At 35.4% G+C, this 21,767-nt stretch overlaps 1 protein-coding gene and 1 long non-coding RNA gene across 5 annotated transcripts in view; one reads left to right on the forward strand and one right to left on the reverse strand.

The window, feature by feature from the left end:
- Positions 1-21,767, reverse strand: part of NETO1 (neuropilin and tolloid like 1) — a 64,311-nt gene that overhangs the window by 24,414 nt on the left and 18,130 nt on the right. For 2 of the 4 annotated variants that reach the window (XR_010431257.1, XM_064657905.1), the window contains exons 5-6: positions 5,789-5,830; positions 5,548-5,675 (exon numbers count right to left, since the gene is read on the reverse strand). The exons of 1 other annotated variant lie outside the window; for it this stretch is intronic. Coding sequence is in view for 2 of the 3 variants with exons in the window: in XM_064657905.1 (XP_064513975.1) it covers positions 5,548-5,675; positions 5,789-5,830 (170 nt within the window). In the remaining variant the exon portion in view is untranslated. Of the gene's footprint in view, positions 1-5,547; positions 5,707-5,788; positions 5,831-21,767 lie in introns of those variants that run through there. One more of the 4 variants, XM_064657921.1, reaches the window with a different exon arrangement.
- On the forward strand, positions 1,124-18,594 carry LOC135415744 (uncharacterized). Its single transcript, XR_010431258.1, has 6 exons — positions 1,124-1,299; positions 2,811-2,877; positions 3,247-3,293; positions 6,270-6,381; positions 13,968-14,073; positions 18,371-18,594. It is a non-coding gene; the product is annotated as an uncharacterized LOC135415744 (long non-coding RNA).

The following is a 21,767-nucleotide window of genomic DNA, read 5'->3' on the forward strand; positions in this document are numbered from 1 at the left end:
ATTAGGGATGTGGTAGCCTGGCAGTGCTGACAGCTCAGACTGCTTTTCTTGCAGGCCTCATTTAAGAGCACTAGTTTCCACTTCATAGGAGAACAGATGTTTTGGTTTAGTCAGATTGGTTTAAACTGACTCTTAACTCCACAGTTTGCTTCACTGCATGTTTCCTCCTAACTGGAAATGCATGCACAACAAGCCAGTCTCTGTCTGGACTACATTCCATATGAAGTCAGGCACCTGGAACCATCTCTTTATTTGGTTAGTTGTGTGGATACAAGGTCCAGCATGTCAACGGTGGCAAGTGATATAGAGCCTTTAGCAGGTAGCAGTACCTATTCTTTGTAAATATGCAAGTGTCTTGGTCACACTGGGGCTCTTGGCCCATGCTCAGCCTCATCCTGCAATAACCCAGCCTCATCCCTCCCCAGGCTGCTGCCTGGCTTGTGCTTGGGCCAACCTCATTGCCTGAGGAAAGTCCAGCCACCGCTATACCCCAGCCACCACGGCCGGGAGTGCCCAACTCTCCTTATCAGCCATGTCCTGGCCCTGTGGCCACCGTCTGCCTGGCCCCCTTCTGTGTACAGGGTAGCCCCCTCCTTCTGCTCCCCAATGGCTCTGCTTGAAACAAACTTCACCACTCACAGGCAGCTCAGCGTTAAGGGTACTGTAATAATATGTCAAAACTAGATACTTGTTAATTGATACTTTTGGTTTCTCAATCTTTCGTATTAAGTCTTTCATCCTATAAAGATCCTGAAAAGATATCTTCTTTGCCCCATAGCTTGCTCAGGTGGGGCAAGAAAATTAGGCATCACTCTCTAAAAAGCTTATAACTCCATTTTTTTTCTCCTAGTGTAAATACAGTGGGTATCCTTGCTATTTTCTCAGTATAAATGTACTTCTTGCTCGTTCCTCCAGAATAGATGACTTTCTCTGGACTACATTCAAATTAATTCTTGCCTATCTGTAGTTTTTGATGCTGTTTCCTGAGCTGCCCAGAGCTTCTGGTAATAGTGCTTATAATAGCATTGCTCACTGTTTTTTTCCCAGCATCAGAATATCATATTTGTAAACATTTTATTACTCTTATTGTCACATTCTGCTGTCTTTTTTTTTTCTACAGAACCTCTGAAAGAGCAAGCATGACACAATTCTTGGGAAAGTTGCTCACCCAAGGGAGCGTTACCTGAGCACAAACATGCATTCTGTCTTCCTGGGGGGCCTTGTCAAACTCTGCTGATACATCCAATATAGAAAAACACTTGTTGATATTAGCCTCCAAAATTTCACCCTTATCAGAAAGTAAGAAAATACTAAATTTATTTTTATTTTCTATTCCAAAATACAGAATCTTTGCTTATCCAGTGCTTGTCGGCAATGATATCTCTGAAGTTTTTCAAATCCTTATGCGAAAAGCTTATACACTTCCTTCTCTGGGCTTTGTTCTCCAGTGAAGAATTTTCAGATGGGGATGTCCCTCCAGAACTTTACTGTTCTGGGTGGGTTGGCACATTCAGTCAGCAGCTCACTTCTTAATTTTACATTCTTGCTCTGATTACTGATTGAAGTCATATTCTACATGAAGTGCAGAACCCCCAATATTACTGAATTCACAGCAGCAACTGACTTTGAATGATTATGAGAAACACACACTTTTCAACCAGTCACTTTCAAGTATAAGACTCCAGGTCTGCATGTAGGTTGAAGTTGTGTTCAAACTGCCTTATGCTGTCTTCTGCACTTACAGAAAGTTTCCATTCTGCATGCATTTTGTTTTGTTTTTTTTTTTTTTTTTTTTTTTTTGGTTTTGTTTGTTTGTGTGTTTAGGGTTTTTTTCGGGGGGGGTGTGTTTGTTTGTTTTATTTTGGTGAGGGTTTCTGTAATATAAGGTAATCAGTGATCACTCTGTTTTAAGTGTCTGCAAGAAATTTGCTGCCCTCTGTCTCATTCCAGCTCACTGAGGATAGCAACATTACACCCAGGCTGTCAGCCTGAAGCTCAGGTTCAGAGATCTCAGGTTCATACTCCCTGGCTAATCTCATTGCTCATACGTTGAGCTCAGACTTGGCTTCAATCTGGAATTGGAAACCAAGGGAAGGACTTGAATCTTGCTTCTGCAGACAGTTTAGATTGGATGATTTTAAGCCAAATGAAATTGCAAGCAACCCACATTCTGGCACAGTTTAATTAAGAAACTAAAGATGAAAAGATCCGGCACAAACTCTGTTTGAAAAACTCTGGCCTTTTAGGCATAATTCCCAGTAACAAACTGTGCAGCCCAGAGTCCAGGAACACGTGAATTTAAAGATGCCTACTGAGTTCTCACTGTTCTTAGCAGAAGAGTCTGTTTTCATAGGTGAAAGCTGACATAAATTAAAGTGATGTCATTAAATAATTGTACTGAATATGTCATTAGTTCAAGGTTAGACAAGCACAAAGGAAGTTGATGGCAAAGCATGGACAACAGAATTCAGTTCAATTGAATCAGACTCATAAAAAATGTTATCATAAATTTTACATCATACATGTTTCTTTAAAATTTATTCACTTATTCCTTCCTTAATATCTGAAAATTTTTCAACCTGTCCCAGTATGGTGAAAAGTATATAACTCTGTGTGTGTGTGTATATATATATATATATATGTGTGTGTGTGTCTGGAAACAACACAAAGAAAGTTCAAATGGACTTACCCCTCGAAGATGGACCTCAACTTGAAAACTTTTTTTCCTAGCTTGCTGTGAAATCTTTCAACTCCACATGTTAGGAAGCACTAATTTATACTCTTTTATATTGCTCAATCTCTCTACCCAGATAGCTCTGCAAGATGGGAACAGCAAGATCCATCAAGAGATGACCCATCCCAGCTCTCTGCCTAAAGGTAGGATTGATTAGTACTGTTTTTCCCATTTTTTATTATTTTTATCCCATTATTCTTATCTAACCCACACTTTAAGACTGCTAGCAACGCTAACTGAACAGACTTTTTCAACCAATCACTCATAATCCCAACCAATCATAATTCCCTCACTGTTGTTTGAAATTTTCTTCTTTAGTATCTAACCTGAAACTTTCTCTCAGAGTGTGAGATCATGAGTTATCCTACAGACATGGACTTCAGAGCATTCCTTCCTCATTGTAAAAGCCTTTTATTATATCATGCTCCTTCGCAAAATCATGTAGATTACATTAAATAACTTTTAGAACTACTTCCATTTTTCTAAAACTCTCTTGTTGCTCTCCCTTCCAGATGCCCTTCAGCTAGGATACACTTCTTAAAATGCAACACAACTAAATGTAGGTATGGAAGAATTCATGAACTTCAATCTTTAATGCTCTATTAACAGTGTTAGTGTGGTGTCCTTCTGTTATACACTGTGTTTATTTTTATGTAGCTACCCAATTTGTAGTTTTACATCAGGACTGAAGTGTGGATAAATACTACAGGTAAGTAAATAAGGAATTTTTAGGAGGTTTTTGAATCATATAGAACTTTGGAGTTAGATCAAGTAAGAACATGACAATGACATTACTAGATCAACCAATTATGAACTTGAATTAAGACTACAGGATAATTTTGTTGGCTTATTTGTGCTGATTCTAAGAAGTGCAATTCTAATTTTGTGTTTATCTGTTTTCATTCTACTAATATCTAAGTACATCATAGAATATTTTGGGTTGGAAGGGACCCAGTCCAACTCTCCTGCCGTAAGCAAAGATGTCTTTAAACAAATCCAGTTGCTCAGAGTCCCGTCCAACCTGACCCTGAATGTTTCCAGGGATGGGTCATCGACCACCTCTCTGGGCAACATGTTCCAGTGTTCCAAGACCCTCATTATAAAAAATTTTTTCCTCATACCTATTCTAAATCTACCCTCTTTTAGTTTAAAACCATTATCCCTTGTCCTCTTACTACAGGCCATGCTAAAATGTTTGTTCCCATTTTCTTATGCGCCCCCATTGAGTACCGGAAGGCTGCTATAAGGTCTACCCAGAGCCTTCTGTTCTCTTGACTGAACAACCCCAACTCTCTCTCATTCCTCACTGGAGAGGTGCTCCATTCCTCTCATTATTTTTCTGGCCCTCCAACGGGCCCATGTCTTTCCTGTTCTGGGGGTCCACAGGTAGACACAGCACTCCAGGTGGGGTCTCACAAGAGCAGAGTGGAGGGGTAAATTCACCTCCCTTGACCTGCTGGATATGCTGCTTTTGATGCAGCCCGGGATATGGTTGTTTTTCTGGGCTGCAAGTGCACATTGCCAGCTCATGTCCAGCCTCTCATTTACCCCCAAGACCTTCTCGGCAGGGCTGCTCTCAATCTGTTCATCCCCAAGCTTGTTTTGATACTGGGGGTGCCCTGAATGAATATAAATTACATATAATAAATGTAATAATCATTCATCAGCCCAGTCATCTCATATCACTGCTTGGTATAACAAAGTGGGAAGCTCATCCACTTAACTGAAAACCCCTATCAATATTAAATTTATCAAAAAGTAAAAGAAAAATGATATGAGATTAAAGCATATTCTGGAAATACTTTATCTGTAGCCTTTATGAGCCAACTCTTCTCCTCAACTTTCCCATAAGAAAAATGCTGATACTAATGACTTTTTCTCTTCTGGAAACTCTTACTGAAGAGAACCCTACAGCATTCATCCATGTGTTATATTGATGATGAAACAGTTACATATCCAGTACAGTCTCCTCTCTGAGATTATACACAAAAACCCTTATCTGTTTAAAGACAGCAGAGATTAGTGCATAGATAAATTCTACCTTGTAAAACCTTTCCTGTCCAATAAAAGACAGCTAGAAAAAGTATACTGTGGAATCTCTTTAACGCAGTGAATAAAAGTAGGTAGGAGGCATAAAGCTGTTCCAATTGTAAAGAAGGGAGAAGCAGTAGTTTTTCAGCAACAATTAATGCTATAATAATTGATAATCTATGGATAAGAGGGGAAATCAAGCAGAATCCAGGAAGGTATTGTTAAATTCATTGCAGCCCTCTCATTTTACAAAGGCATTGCTTGATGTCAGTGGTGGGAAGGAAACGAGAACACTATCTCTTTTTGTCTGTGGCTCTAAACCACTAAAGGTTTTATACAGAGGAACGTGAATTTACCTTGGGTCCATTTTCACAGTTCCCAGATGAGAAACAATGATGACCTTAGGGAGCCAGCAGTGTTCCCTTAGTAGTCTCTATATTAGGTATTTGAAATACATTGAAAATTAAAATTATAAGATTACTTCCCACTTAAGAAAACATGTTGATTGTTTAAAAATATGAGCAAAATTAAAGATGAATTTAAGAAAATCACTTATGGCACAAAAAGCACATTAGCACTGCCCACATCATCATTTATAGAGAAAGGTGGTTATTTTGGCTGAGATGACAAATTACCCTTCCACAGCAGAAGGAAAAAATAGTTTACAGTTCAAGCTGTAAAGTTATTAAACAAGATCTGACTGTACTAAGAAATGCACAATATATTAGAAAAGTCAATTTCTTAAATTAAATGGCAAATCAGCAAGTGGATGAAGGACTGACCTTGGATCGGGGTGGCGCTCGGATGTACCATTTACAGTCTACTGCTTCAGTTTCAGAAGCTTTTCCTTCTTTGACAATTTGTACAGATTCCACAATTCCTTCAGGTCCTCCCATCTCAAACTCACAAACTGAATAACAAAACACCAGAAAAAATGAAACCTGAACAGCAAACAAAAATATTTTCTACAGAAGAGTATAAAGGCCTCCAAGTTAGAAAAAAACCCAAAACCAACATACCAACCTGGCAATGGTTTCAAAACGCCAAGGTCCTTAAAATCTGGATCTTAAAAACAGAGAAAAATAAAATAAGTTTTGTTCAATATCTAGGCTTTAATGTCAATGTGCTAAAATTTGATAATGTGCTTCAGTGACATAATTATACATATACTTCTTGAAAATGAGAAATGTTTCAAAACTATGGCAACACACTAATTATTAATGCAGAAATTATTGATACTATCATACCAAGTTATTTTTTTCTGATGTGAAATCCTGCTTTTCTCTGTCTCTCTCTTTCAGAAGAATAAGTTCAAAAATATTTCTGCATACATTAGCAAGTGAGAACATCACACAGCTAACCACATGATATTTTAATACATCAGCCTAATGAAAGAGGATATATTTACAGACCCATTCAGAATCTTTTTGCCTATTTTGCATTTTACAGTATAACACTCAACTTAACTAGAGAAATCTAAACTTCATTCTGTCTTTTTGAATAGTCTGCCATCCCCATTGACCAAGAGGAGACATTTCTTTGTGAGAAGCATCCATTTGGCCTTACTGGGAAAAAATATCATAAGGATTTAGAGTGGAATTCATTGTGTTAACAACGTAATAAGTCTAATACGTGTGCTATTTTCCATCAGATAAACATGATTATATTTGCTGTCTGATAGGATTTGTATCACACATTTGTAGCCAAGTGTAGTAAATAGAAGAAATGAGTTTGGTCTTAGACCTACGGTTCAATAAACAACAATCCACAGACAAATTATCATTTCACAATATTTGGCCCAGTTTGAAGATACTGTCCGAAATCAGAAATGTGAGAGACTAAAGCATTTCAAGATATGTTTTCTTAGAATAAACTGATCTTGTCTGGGAAATTTTTATCATTTGCTTTTCCACCTAAAAAAATGTTTTGCACTGTTTTTCTCATTTACACATAGAGCTGTTCTTGTTTCAGAATGCGGTCAATGAAGAAGGAACTATTAACAAAACAATGAAGAGAAAGCTTGGAAGTAGGAGATGTATCAAATGAAAAAAACCAAACTCACAACCAATCCACCACCAAAACTCCTGTTTCCCTCTAGCCTTAGTCTATCCAGGATAGCAAGAATCATAACCAAATAATATAATGAAAAAATATAGTGTTCGTAAGCAAGATAGGTAATTTTAATCTCAATGGTCAAAATGTATTGCCTTCAAAAACTGGAGTTGTAAAATCACTTTTTAAATTATTCCTCTGTAACCAGGCTGCTGTTGTTCTTCTCATTTATCTTTTACAGTTGCAAAATATAAATCATGAGTAAATACTCATGACCTTCTGGAACCACAAATATAACTGAGTAGGCAATTAGCATTAATTGTTAAGCAGTTTTATAGATCGGTATATGATAATCAACAATGATAAATGTAATCAAATATTTCAGTTAGTGTACTTGGATGTTGATAACTAATGCTGAAACAAAATACTTTGAATTCTGGTTCAAATTAACATCCCAACTGTATCCCATGTAACCACTGCATTTCTTCCTTTAACTAAGTTTGCAAGGATCACTCCGATCCACTGAAAACACTCCACCACATTAGCAAAGTACAAAGGAGGAAGAAGGCGAAAAAGGTCCTGCCAGGATCTTCCCCATATGAAGGAGTTTTCATATAAAGCAGTGCCAGTAGCAAGAATCCAGGCTGAAGTGTAATCTAGACCATGCAATTTGCTGCACAAAACAATTCTTAAAGTATGTTCTTGTGTAACAATACAGTAACATTGGTAACAGTGCACACAGAAATACACAATCTGTTAACATTCTAGAAATATGGTAGATCTTCCCCAGCCTTGAAAAATAATCTTTTTGCAATTTTTCAGCATTTCAAGTGTGATGGTGAAATAAAATCTACGACACCTGAGGTGATATACTTCATTACCATTGCTGGTATACCAATACTATTATAATAAAAACAAAATCTGTAAATAAGGTATTATCAGAGATGCTTAAAAGTCAACCACGTTTAAGCATATTTGCCCAGTAAATATTTGCTTTTTAAATAGTCTACCATTAAATAGATTAGTCTTTAGCAGCTCTTCTGTATGTAATTCAATCAAATTGTTATTCTCAGTCTGGCTGAGTCAGAACACTTTTAATGATATCTAAACACTGAGTGGCTAGATCTTCCAACAGAGAGATGAAAATCATGTTCCCATAAGGAAAAATTCCCCAAGCAGGAAAACTCTGAAAAAGAGTGAAAAAGAAGATGGATCACCAATAAGGAGAGAGAAAAGTAGGATGCAATAGACTTTAAGGGCAATGAAATATATGCAAATATTTTTATGAGGATCTCCTTAATAGCAAAATGAAGTATGTAAAGAGAAAAACAAGAATGTTCATAAAAATTTTGAAAATATGTAAAAGTTATGTAAATGGAAGACCTTACATCCAGAAGAAGTTCTGTGACTCTTTCCTGAAGCATTGAAAGTCTCTTTTAAAACAAAGTAACTCAATAAAATAAAGGTTATTTCCTCCAGTGATATATTATGACCCACTCTACAATAACAGATGCAATGTTTATTATAAGCTTTACTGTAAAGCATTTGAAACTTTTTATGAGATGTAAAAAACTGTACCAGGTTATTTAGAGTTGCTGGAAAACAAAGAGAATGTGAAACTTTGGAGTGGCCTAGGGTGAAAATGATAGTAATCTGTAATTTCCTTAACTAGTAAAAAAAATGTAGTGAATTAGCAGACAGTGAGATGGACCATGCCGGTGATAGTATTGATCATCTTAGCATGAAGTCAAGTTGGAGGCCAGTGGTGCATCAAAGGGGTCAATACTGGGAAAAATCCAGTTTAATATTTTCATTAACAACCTGGATGACGAGACAGAATGTACCCTCAGCAAGTTTACTGATGACACAAAACTGCAAGGGATGGCTGATACATCAGAGGATAGTGCTGCCATCCAGAGGGACCTCAAGAAGCTAGAGAATCAGACTGACAGGAACCTCATGCAGTTCAACAAGGGGAAGTGTCAAGTGTTGCACCTGGGAAGGAGCAACCCCATACACCAGAAAATGCTGAGACCATCCAGCTGTAAAGCATCATTACATAAAAGGACCTGGGGGTCCTGGCAGACACCACATTAAATATGATCCAATAATATATCCATGGAGTAAATAAGGCCACTAGTATCCTGGGTTGCACTAGGAGGAGTGCTGCCAACCAGGCCAAGAGAACTGATCCTTCCCCTCTACTTGGCACTGATAAAGCAACATCTGGAGCACTGTGACCAGTTCTGGGTTCCCCAGAACAAAAGCAACATGGAGCTGCTGGGATCCAGCAAAGAGTTATGAATCTGTTTAAAGGACCAAAGCATCTCTCATATGAGGAAAGGCTGATAGAAGTGGGACTGGTCAGCCTGGAGAAGAGTAGGGTCAGAGGTGATATTACAAATCTGTACATAAACCTGAAAGGAGGGTGTAAAGAGAAGGGAGCCAGGCTCTTTTCAGTGGTATCCAGTGACAGAACAAGTGGCAACGAGCACATGCTGAATCACAGGAGGTTCCATCTGAACATCAGGAAACACTTTTCCACTGTGAGGGTGACTGAGCACCAGCACAGGTGGCTCAGAGAGGTTATGGAGTCTATATCCTTGGAGATATTCAGTAGCTGTCTAGATACAGTCCTAAGCAAGTGGATCTAGGTGACTCTGCTTGAAAAGGGGGTTGGACAAAATGAGCTATAGGGGTGCCTTCTGATACCAGCCATTTTGTGATCCTCTGATTTTGTAATAACTAAACATCAGAACTGGATAATAGTAGAATAACCAGTCGAAAGACTAAACTTATTATTTAAGGTATAAGCAGAGGTTAGATAAACTTTTATCACAGTGCAGACTTATTCTTGTGGAATTTGTTTTTAATCATGGGTACATATATACCCCACCTGGAGAAAACCGAAATATTTAAGACTGGTTTCAAAAAGATCCACTAGGTCTTCATGGGAGACTCTGAATATTTTGGATGTTGGCTTTGGAATCTATTCCATATCTGGCCCATGGAAATCATGCTACATTTCTTTATTTTTCCTTTCACTGTTACTATGCAAGAAGTCTGGCTTTTCTAAGCAGCTGGCAAACATGAAATTTAAATGAGAAAACAGGACGTCAGTTGTAGGGAGTTAGAGCACCTGATTGCTCAAAAATCTTATGAAGTAAAGAAAATTGTAAAGTAAAAAGGGATTGTATATTAACTGGATTAAGTCTTCAAAAAGTATGTAGATGCTGTTGTTTACAAGTACACCCCATCATCTTATGTTATTGCTGAGCTGTGGTATATTCACACAGAGATATGCTTATGCACATATGCATGCATGTATGCATGTAATTCCTTGCTCTTTGTCACTTGCACAGAAAGTGGAATGGTTTCAAATTCTATTACTTGAATAATTTCTATAAGAGACAGGGAAAAGGCATAAAGTTCAAACTAATTGCTAGCAACAAGGTGTGCTGCTGGTAATTATTATCACAAATCAATTTTAAAAGATCACATTTTGAGTAAAAAATCCACAGTTAGAAAAACCATTCAGCTTGTCTTGAAAGACAGATTGCACAAGGTTTCTAAAAGCAATGCTATATTACAGAAAAATTAGAGTATTTTCTTTCTTATAAATGCTCAAAAATGTAAGTACACATCTGGCATTTTATTACTCTAATTCTTTAGCTTTTCATATAAAAAGTTCATTTTGGCACTTTCTTACCCTGTCAACATCAAATCTGCTGCTCTCACTGATAAAAATTAATAGCTATCTCACTCTTGGAAGTCAAAATATTTAAGTCAATGTTTTAATACCTCTTATAATAAATGGAAGATTGAGTTAGTGTGGAGCATATCTGGACTGCAATATACTTAATTACACATTTTTTTTAATTTTGAAGTACAGTATATACTGTGAAGAACATAAGCAATTGCTGCATGGTTAAAAGTCAATATGAAGGAAATATGTACCACAAAATCCAGATGTTGATTAATTTTTGAGGTATTTTGCTTTCTTCTAAAAATGAGAAATGAAGGAATTTTTTTTTAACAAACTATACACTACAAAGGGTTGATGTTTGAGACGTAAAGGAGTTTTTGTTGTTTGTGAATACAAACCCTCCTTTTTAATGGATACATACAGCAAGTAGTCACAGTACGCAGAAACCATATTTCCTAATGTTAAGTAGGGAAACTCTCCACTTCTACTCACTAAACAGACAGCTGTAGATACGTCTTTTCATTTCCCTGTCTTTGACTAGAAATAGGCATTCAAATTCTATCTATCAGTATTTAAGAAATTTTAACACATGCACATGCTTCACTGTCAGAGAACTTATTAGAGACTTGATTTTGCATGTAAATACTCATAGAAAAGTAAAGAGAATTGCACTATTCAGCAAGCAACTAGTTATTCATCTTCATGTTTACAAAGTCAGGTTCTTTTACAGTGATTTCTGGGAATCTAAATCAGTCCTACCCTCTTGAGCAGTGAGGTATAGTTCTCTGTAAAAGTAGAGCTTGCAGAAGTCAGTACTGAAAAGGTATTTCATTTTGTTACCTCATAGTATTTGATGATACAGTAAAAATACTGGAAGATGATACCCAAAAGATTTTAAAAGCATAAAAATATGCTCAATAAATCATTAAAACTGTTCTAAAATAGAAAAAATATTTCTATAAATAAATATTTTTGTGAGGTACACAAATAAAGGGGATTTAGCTATTCTACTGGAGAGAGTACAGAGAAAATACTAAGTAAAAAAAAAAATTACGTTAAATACCTGTGCAAAACTCCACAAATTATTGTCTTATTAGCCTAAAATGAAATTTGTTCTGATTAATCTTTTTGTATTTGTAGTCTTCCTGAAAATCCCATGTATGTCTATATCAGTATTAATGATACCAAAGGATCTTTAAAGAAAGTCTGTAGTTTGCCAGACACCCTGAAAAAGTTCTATAATAATTATAGTTGTCAAATAGTATGTGCTGTATTTGCTCTTTATTTTCTATGTTCTTTGTTTCAAGGACATTTTTGTGAGCAAGGGAAGCTTTTTTGGAGGCTGCATATTTGTAATCTAAAACAATGCTTCTCAAAGTTTTCACTTCTTAGCAGAGTCATGAAAGAACTCAAAGCTAGTAAGTGCAAACGTAGTAATGAATATGATTCCTGCTCTTTCACCTTGAAAATCTACCAGCTATTAGACCAATGAAAAGTCATATGAAGACCCATTCAGAGTAGGGACTTTCTCCACTGTAAATTTTGTATGGGTGAGAACTGTGTTAGAAAGTAAAAGGTCTCATAAGAGCCTCGTTGTCATCTTCAAATGGTGTTTGGACTATTTGATATGTGCCGTTAAATCCCAGAAGTGAGAAGTGCTTCCTGGAACTGACTTAGTGACAAAGGAGAAAAAGAATGGGAAACAATATCATACTCAGGCTGATGAGTGGAAAGAGGCAGTCTAGGAGCCTTGATATAAGTAGGATTATTTGGTAGATATTTTTTGTTATGTTAAATATTTACAGTAGCAGCCGAGTAATTCAGTTAGGCATTACATTCCCTTTATGCAGCACACTGTGTGTGGAAATGCAAGGAAAAAAGGATCCTATGATGAGTATTTCAAGGGCTGCACGTACCTTCATCTGCTGGTTTCCTGAAAATGTGTAAAACAAGACTGAATGAGCTCAGGAGTCCACTTTATCTGAGTAATGCAGCATTGCTATGACAGTGCAGCTGACTTGACCACCAGGACTGACTATCAGTCAAGGGCAGCACCTTGTATGTGTCTCCCCAAGATAATATCCCTGAGGCTTCCTGTAACTGACTAATGGTCTCTGGACTTGACTAGGAAGAGAGATGTGTGATTCTATGGTGCTTTTCCTGAATAATGTTGAATTCTAAGTATTCTTAATCATGCAATTTCAGCACAATACTACTAAGGCTTGGAATGCGTCTAATTTTTTATGGATGACTCCTAGCACAGTCCAAGGAAATAACACTTTAAGCTCGTGGCAGAAGACTAGGAGAAAAAATGATCCAGAGGGTTTAGCCTCAACTGATTGCCAAGAATTACTTCTGCAGATTGAACCTATTTATACATGATTATTGCTTCCTACCACTGAGTGCTGAATCTGCATATTCTTTTCAGGACATTCATGCTGTATCAGTCCATAGAGTGAATTTCTCAGGACAGAAGGATCTTATGGGAATAACTTGGTGATATAAAATAGCCTTTGTTATTTTATTATAGGAGAAATACTTTATCCTAGTTTTGCCTCAGGACATTCAGTAGAATGAATATATTCACTGAAGAATTCTTTTGAATAGTTACATCTTTTAGAGCTAATATAGTCAAAAGAATATGCTACTTCTGCTACTTCAAATAGTCCTGCATCACTAGTAGCCAATTGGACATTATGACATATTTCCAATAAAAAAGCAACATCAACATAGTGTTTACATGTACTAATATTCTCCTGCTGTAGTTGGCCATGCCAGTGATGGCATCTTTTTGAAGATAACTGAATCTATAATGAGAAAGTCAAACATCTCCTCTAGTTTCCACATGTCAATAGTTCACTTTCCACTTTAACAAGAGAATTCTTGCACTGTTTCCACACATTTTTCTTCTACAGCCTAGCAAAGCACCAGGTGGTCTTTTACTAAAGGAAGAATCATGTCAGGGAGCACCAGAAGGGAACTGAGTTGTGTTTATAGAAACATCTGCTTGCTTAATCATCTGGCCATATATCAGAAGGAGATGAAACAGACAAAATACCCCAGAAAAACAAATACTTAGATTAGAAACAAGTGAAATAGCCATAGTCACAAAGTCATTCGTTACTTTGCTGTGCAACTGTAAGATTTTGAAAGTCATTGGATTAATTATGTTCTGGTACTCTCCTATAACAGTCTCTGTATGATTCAAAACAGTCAATGTCACAGGATGTTTTCAATGTATTCAATACCCAAAGTAGAAATCTCTTGGTGTTTAAGATCAAAGGGAAAAAATCTAGGTTTCCATCCGCATTGGAGCCTGAATGTTCTCTTTCTAAAGGAAATATTAAAAAAAAATAAAAAGGCTCTAGAACATATCAGAGGAAGAGTGAAATTCATTTGTTAAACCTAATTGTCAACTCCAATTGTAATATGTGCTCCCTACAGACACTTTCAGTGAACAAGAAGAGGAACTCTAAAAGCCACATAGCTCTATGAATTGCTGAGGAAGGCTTATCAACTCCAAGAAACATATCAGTCCCAGAAACTGTGGGTAAGTGGAGATTTGGAACCTAGAATACGAATTCAGTAAGATTCAAGTCTATAATAACTCTGTTACTGCTGACTTTTCCTCACCCCAGAAACTCCAGATTCAGCAGTCCCTAAACAGTGATTATATTCAGTACATATAAGTAAATTTTTAATTCTATTATCATAACTTGAGAATTTAGGTTTAAAAATTATAGTTTTCATGGAATTTAACAGATTTGTGTTTTTTTTATCCTCCATTCAAAATCTACCAGTCTGAAGCAGCAATCTGATTTCCACTGGATTTACTCACAATTTTAATACTGATTTTAAAAGGAGGAGGCTTAGGCCCACAACCTGAGCTGACATACAGTAGGATTTTTCCTAGCTTTATTTAAGAGTAATTTAAAGTTCTGGAGATAGAAAGAAAAAAGTTAAACATAAATTAAAGTTTTCATTTAAAAGTACTTTGTAAACCATTGATCTATATTTGTATTGTAATATTAGTGGTATGCAATATTCTAGAATTTAAAAAACTATATTAATGCTGCAAATTATTCTAGTGGAGGATGCACATATAATTAAATTTGATTTTTAAAATCTTAAGCCAGTATGCATTTTTTATTAAAAACCAAACAAGCAAACAAACTGAAAGTATAAACTTATTTTGTAGAATTTCAGTATGGACTTCATAGTTGGTAGCAGTTAATAACCAACTGTCTAATTCCTATAGTGAAATCAATGTTTAAGAACAAAATATTTTTAGTAAGTATTTTCTGCATTCTCTTTTAATATTAATTTTCACATAGACTGGAGAAATGAGCTACAAGAAATAAAAGAAAGAGAAAAATAGAATTCAGAGAAAACAAGAGATGGTATAATACAATCTTTTGTTAACCCACATACTGCAACCAGCAGATTTGATAACATTGTCTCTTGAGCTTCAACTATCAGATAACATCTGGCAAATGATGTGTGTAAGTCCTGTTACACAACATCTTCTGGCTTCTCAGTGTCATTTAGGGGACTGATATGTGACTAGAATAACACATTTCACGCTGCCTGCTTCTGTCATGCTAGTACAAATTTGCCACAGACACCAGTTTATTTAAATCTGAATTCTCAAAATAAATTTGACAACTCTCTTCTTATCATCTTACTCATGACTCAAATTGCTGGTTACTAGATAGTCTTTTGACATCAAAATATTCAAATAAACTTTCTACATCTTTAATGAAATGACCTCTAAAGCAATATTTTTAAATGTTGATCAAAAGCATTTGTTTATTTATTTTCACAATTTTTATTCTGTTCAATTGCATTCTCAATTGTTTGGTAATTTTGTCTCACTGAAGTTGAAATCTCCTCTACAATCTATATGAGGAAATCCTAATGTCAGGCATTAATTTCCCTAGTGAATTGGAAACCATGCTGGGATCATGTAAACAATGCGCAGTTGACATAATCAAGAAGGATCTTCAGAGCAAGAATAATATGATTATTATATAATAATAAAATTTCCCCTTTCAAAAAGTTATCCGTATGTACTGCTTCATTTTTATTTTTAAAAGCCCCTCTGATTGCACTATCAAAAGTTCAAATAGTAGGAATGTAGTAAAAATGTACTGGAAACTTTTTTTTATGTTTCAAATTTTAAAACCATGGGGTGGAACCAGTACTCATTGCAAATGGTTGCATTTTACAGCTTGTAAATCTGACTGAACAACTGAGTTGGACCAAAAAAGCTTCTCTGAATTAATTATGTTCTAAGCAGAAGATGGCTGAAGTAAATTATTTCATTTCAGACAATTCCAAGGTGGTTTTTTTAGGGGCAAAGATATCTACAGGAAGAATAGCAAAGGAAGAAAGACAAATAATAAATTGTGATCCGACAAAAACTTAGCTTACTGTAACAGAATATTTAAAAAGAAAAAAGGAAAAACTGAGAGTTAGTAAATTAAACCTACTTAGGGCTATATTAGTGTGATACTTGTCAAATAGACAAAGTCTGAATTGATGCAGATCTACCACATCATTGTGAAGGTAGAAAAGTAGTTTTTAATTCGTGACAAGAGTTGAAGAAACACTGGCTCCATTCTCCAAAATTAACAAATATTTTATTTTGACCTAGTACAATAGATGGAAAGGTAAAGGACAGTATTTAAACTTACCTACTTTTAAATAAGTACCCAAATCTGGAGATTGTCCAGATTTAGGCACATGCTTCGATGTAGGCTTCGTGAAGTTCTTTGATAAATTCAGACTAGATTTAGTGGCTTGTCAGTGCAGCATTTGAGTATAGTAAGCTTAAGCAACTCTTCTTGGGAATTATCCTTGGGCATATCAGAAAGTAATTTCAGAGATTTTTGGTGGATTATAGTGTTAAATTATAGTAGTTGTTATTCTTAGTCGGCCTGAGGGCCTTTATGAAGTGAAAAAAAAAGAAGGACATCTAGCATTTGGATTTGCCATAATAAAAAAAATATGCAAATTGAAAATATGTACACATGGAACAGAAATTGAATAAAAAATTACTTGTTGGTTTTCCCAAACAAAAGATTAGGAATATCTCTACCTAATGTGAATTAATGTTGCAAGGAAAAAAAACCCACATTTAATCTACTCAGCATTTGGAAACATTAAACAACACCCACATTAAGTAAGTGATTCTTACATGAACTCATTATTGCCACTATATAATTCTTTATAGATTTTCATATTTCAAAATTTGAATTATTTTGAAATTGGACTTAAAAATTTTGACTCTTTACTTCCTCAATGTTAGTGGTTATTTTTAGGACAACACATCTGCATCTATTGTATACATGACATCAGCCAATGTTAGTGAGAGGAGATTTGTTCATAACTCCTCGATGTATGTAGAAGATAAAAGTATATATGATAAACAGAATCTGTCATTAGCTTTAGGTAGGTTATAATTGTACAGAGAGAAAAAAAACTGAAAAAGAAAAAAGGGAGAAAACCAGAAAGGACTAAGTCTGGGTGTTCAGAGACTTGATTCATGCTCTCGTTTTCCACAATGTTTGCGTCTAGCAACACATGCATTGGCCAGATTTAACCATACAGATGACACCTACTCAAAGAAATCATTGAATTAATCTGTTCCTTACATGGAAAGAACTGTACATTATAGTATTTCTCTACCCCATGACAGCAGTACGATATTGAAGATTACAGTCTCTTTGATATCTTAGGAGAAAAAGAGAAGATGGATCAAAGGCATAGATACTCTAATGGGCCACCTAAGTTTATTTACAAAATATTTAGAACAAAATTTGTATCAAAGTTGAATGAAGCATGATCTTATTTTTAAATCTGAGCATCAAAGCAGCTCAAATGTGATATCTGAAATGGAAGAATTACATAGTCTGCATTTCTCAACAGACAGTAAACAAATAAGGGTTGGTCGTAGCCACCAATATTGCAAAAGATATATTAAGATGACAACACACACCTCCTAGAACTACAAATATACAAATAATTTTCAATAACATTCACCTCAGTACTTGTAAACAAAACAGACTCTCTGGATTGACCTCTATACAAAAAATATGAATATTACCCTCAGAATATGAACCAATGCCAGACAGTTGATGAGTATGTACAACAAAGGCTGAGAGAGGATATACTTCTTATCTGACACACTTCATAATTTAATAACTATTGCATACTACAAAAATATTCAGTTCTAAAAACAGAAACATGACTTAGTTTTCCAAAGACTCAAATGTTGAAAGCTACTAATTATTGGGCAAGAACTCTCTTTATTAGTTACAGGGAACTTGGAGATTTCTAACAAGGGCTTGTGTATACTTCTTTAAGGAGATTTAGCTAAAAGCTCTATTCAAAGAGTTAAGAATCTATTAAAGAAAGCTAAATATCTCAATAAAGATCTTCATTTATTGATGATAAAATCTCCTACTCCGTAAAAGAAGTAGAAGATAACAAAAAAAATTGGCAATCACAGTTACTTGAACCTACACAAATACGTGACTGAAAACAAGTGATATAAACGTGGTTTTGCATCTAACATATAAGGACAGCTAAAGAATCAGACCAGTTGCAACTGTGTGCCTAAACTAAAAAATAGCTTTCCCATCTAACAGATAGGCCACACTCAGGCTGATTAGACAAAAACCACTGAGATGAGTGTTAAGATTTATTTGCTATACCAGTAACACCTCAGAAACCTGTAGATACAATGCATAAAGATGAAAATTTAATGGCTTAAAGCATGGATAAGTAAAGAAAAAGAATTACTTTAATGTCAGCAGAATCTTTGCATACATCCACATTTCTAGGGTCACTAAGAGAAACCATTACCAGGATCAGGCTGCAACACAACCAGCTCGGAGTGCATCCCAGTACAATCTATGAGAAAATCTACCAGATGAGGAAGTCAGATGAACTGGAAAACCTTTGCAGAGTATTTAAAAATTCTTTATTCATTATATATGAGGCAGGAAGTTTCTAATTTTTTCCCTGAAGAAATACGTGTTATTATGTTTAAATAAGAACAAGCAAGTAAGACACTAAAAGACAGATTTTGTACATGTTTTTCTGAATGTGGGTATTAGTAGTGAAAATTCTCACTGTAAAAGATGTTGTTCACAAACACTAGTGGAAGACTTTCTGTTTGCTACAAATTCCATTTTATCCCCCCTGCTCTACCATTTTCAAGTGCTTCACAAACATTACAGAGAAATCAAGAATTAATAGGGGAAACAAATGTCCATGTCCCACTGGTTATTTCCACATTTTACAAGGGTTTAAAGCAAAGGATAATCACTTTATATCAGACCTAATGTTATGCTAACTCAGCATAGTATTTGCATAAAGTCAAAATTTTATCCTTAGGGAAAAGAACATAAGAAAAGGATCTTATTTGGGGAAAAATCTTCTCCTGTTTCTAAGATTTAGTTTTAATTGTTCTATAACAAGTAATAATACAAACAATTTATAGAATGACAATGGTGGTGTAAAAATGCGCTTAATCTAAAAATGTTGGTTTTCTAGTATTAATTTTGAATGCACATCTAAGCTTGCTAAAGATTCCTCCCAGGTGCTTCCAAAAGCACAATTTTTTTTGTCAGAGAAGTATGATTCCTATTTAAATAATCTTTAACCTCAAAACACCATAATCACTGTTATTGGTGAGATCACCTACATGTCAAGAAAGGTATTTCCAGTGGAGGTAAATAGAATTATCTGTACCTGTACAGGTGTATAATATCCTAGTAAACCTTCTCTAGAAGTACGAGTTCCACTTGTTACGGAACAAATACAGAGAAGAAACTTTTGTACAGAAGAGGGGTAGTACTGATGGCAGGGAGAGCAAGGAGCCTATGGCATAAAAAGACAGCGCAAGGATTTGACTTGTGTAGACAAGGAAACTGACAACTTAAAATAGAGAGGACTGCCATCTCTAAGCTCACAACGCAGTGGCATGCAGCCCTGGTGAGGAAAGAGGTCTCATAGTTAACAAGTAACTTTGGTGTAAGAAGGCAAAGACATAGCTGTCTATATTTTAGGTAAGAAATCAGAAGAATGTTCCTAATAATTTGGATCCTGGAACAGGTCTTCCATAAAAATGGCAGAAGCAGAAAATACCCAAATAAAATTAACTTGGAAAGTCTTTTAAGATCTATTTATAGAGACATATGAATTTAAACAGTTATGACATGAGCTGGAAACTGACTGTTTGCAGTCACAGTGTGAGAGAACCCTGGACTTTGAAAGCCCCTTCAATCCAATATTCAGTCAATACAAATGAAACTCTAATGCCCCTAGTCAATTAAAAATCTTACTCCAATTCTAAAATACTTAAAACTATGCATTATATTGCTATTGCTCTTATTTTTCCATCAAAGTTCAACAAAATAGGGATCAAAGTGTTCAGTTTCTTTTTGTTGGTGATCTGATATCCCAGCATGCAGGGATTTCTAAACCAGGAAGTTCTGTAGTTACCTTTTGGGTATTGTCAAAAGAAAAATATAAGTATGTGATAACAAGAGGTAATACGGGACCTGAGAATCCCATGAGACCTTTTAGATAATCATTTGCTCCACATAAGGAATTATTTTTCACTTGAAATTTAAAATAAACATATTATCACATTACATTCTCATATTTATGATACTGAAGTACTCTAGGCCTAGACCTACGGTTCTTGTAAGATAATGAAATCTATAGGACATCACGACAGAAAAGAAATTCCCTTGAAAAGACAATATTTATTTAACTAATCATGATTGTCAATGCAATGCATGATCCTACATGTGAGAAATTCCTTCTCACTCACAAGATCAGATGCTCTTATGCTCTGTGAACAGTAATGAAGGGTCTGACTTTTATGAAGTGCACTTTTATGAACACACTAAAAGTTGATAAGTCAAGCAAGCTGCTTATAAAAATTTGAAGTGCTGAGGGCTAGTTATCTCAATAAATAAAGAGATTCACACTTTTTAGTTTTTTTGTAACATCAGAAGGTTCTGGCTCAAAAGCTTAAATAAAGAGTTATGATGAATAATTTCTCCTAATTTTTAAAACCAAGTCTGATCCCAAAGGAAAAAGATTGCCACATTCAAAGCCACATGGCTCTGAGACTGTTTGCTGGTTCTCAAAAGCTTAACTGGATTGCAAATTGGTTAAAAGTGATTGTCATTGCTGATACTAACTTAGAAGCAATCAGACCAAGTTTGGAAGAGAACAGGAACATAATCAAATGAATACAAACAACTGAGCAAGCTCACACAAGTGTTCACCTGTCACAGACAACTGGGAAATGTCCCTTCCTTAAATACACTCAAGGAAGGGCATAGGCATTAGATGGCAAAATGATTTGACAATCTCTTATCTAAGCTCTTTAGACCTGTGATTCAACTTAAGAAATTCACATTAAATTTTTCATGAGTTTTAAAATATGCAAATTCCCCAACCAGGAAGAATTTGAGCTGGTTTTTATTTTTTTCCCTCAAGATAGATGATGCAATTATTCTATTACTCTTACATTCACTGCAATGGGAATGTAAAATACAGTTATTCTGATTAGACAGTGTTTTACACTCCACTTTTTGGGACATATGATCATAAATATTTTTTTCTTTTTCCATTATCAGGCAGTTGAACAGAAAACATTACTGACTGACGTTTATATCAATGAGGCTAAATAAAAACACAGATGGCTTCTACTAAGTGAAGGAACTGAAAGTAATGATGTGCTATCTTAAGCCACTGTCCTGCAAAATCAGGGACCAGGATAAACAGAAATCTGATTATTCTAGCTGAGTAAGAAAGCTCAAATAAACATAGCCTCTCTCTGTCTGAATCCTTGTCTACACTAAAAAATTGACTCATTTTAAATAATAGTTGTCATAAGAAGTCCCTTTGAAGTAGTACTTGAATTTTTCTACACAAAACAGTGATTCAACATCATTTTGGAAAAGAGCCCTGAGACATAACTTTTTTAGGAAAAATGAGTGTAACAGATTGAGTCAAAGGACCTAGAGCTGTGAAATGAAATTTCAGGTGTAGGCCTTTCCATGGCCCAAAGAATGGCAAAGCAAGAGCAAGAATGACTTATCATTTGACTTGTCTCATGGGTCTTTCACATTTGTATTCAAAATTAAACAAAGTAAATAAAACATATTGTAGTCAGATATGTACTTTTTTAATACATCAGATTTGAGAAAAAAAGCC

The sequence above is a fragment of the Pseudopipra pipra genome, chromosome 1 (assembly GCF_036250125.1).
Source record: "Pseudopipra pipra isolate bDixPip1 chromosome 1, bDixPip1.hap1, whole genome shotgun sequence".
In the NCBI taxonomy this organism is placed as follows: Eukaryota; Metazoa; Chordata; class Aves; order Passeriformes; family Pipridae; genus Pseudopipra; species Pseudopipra pipra.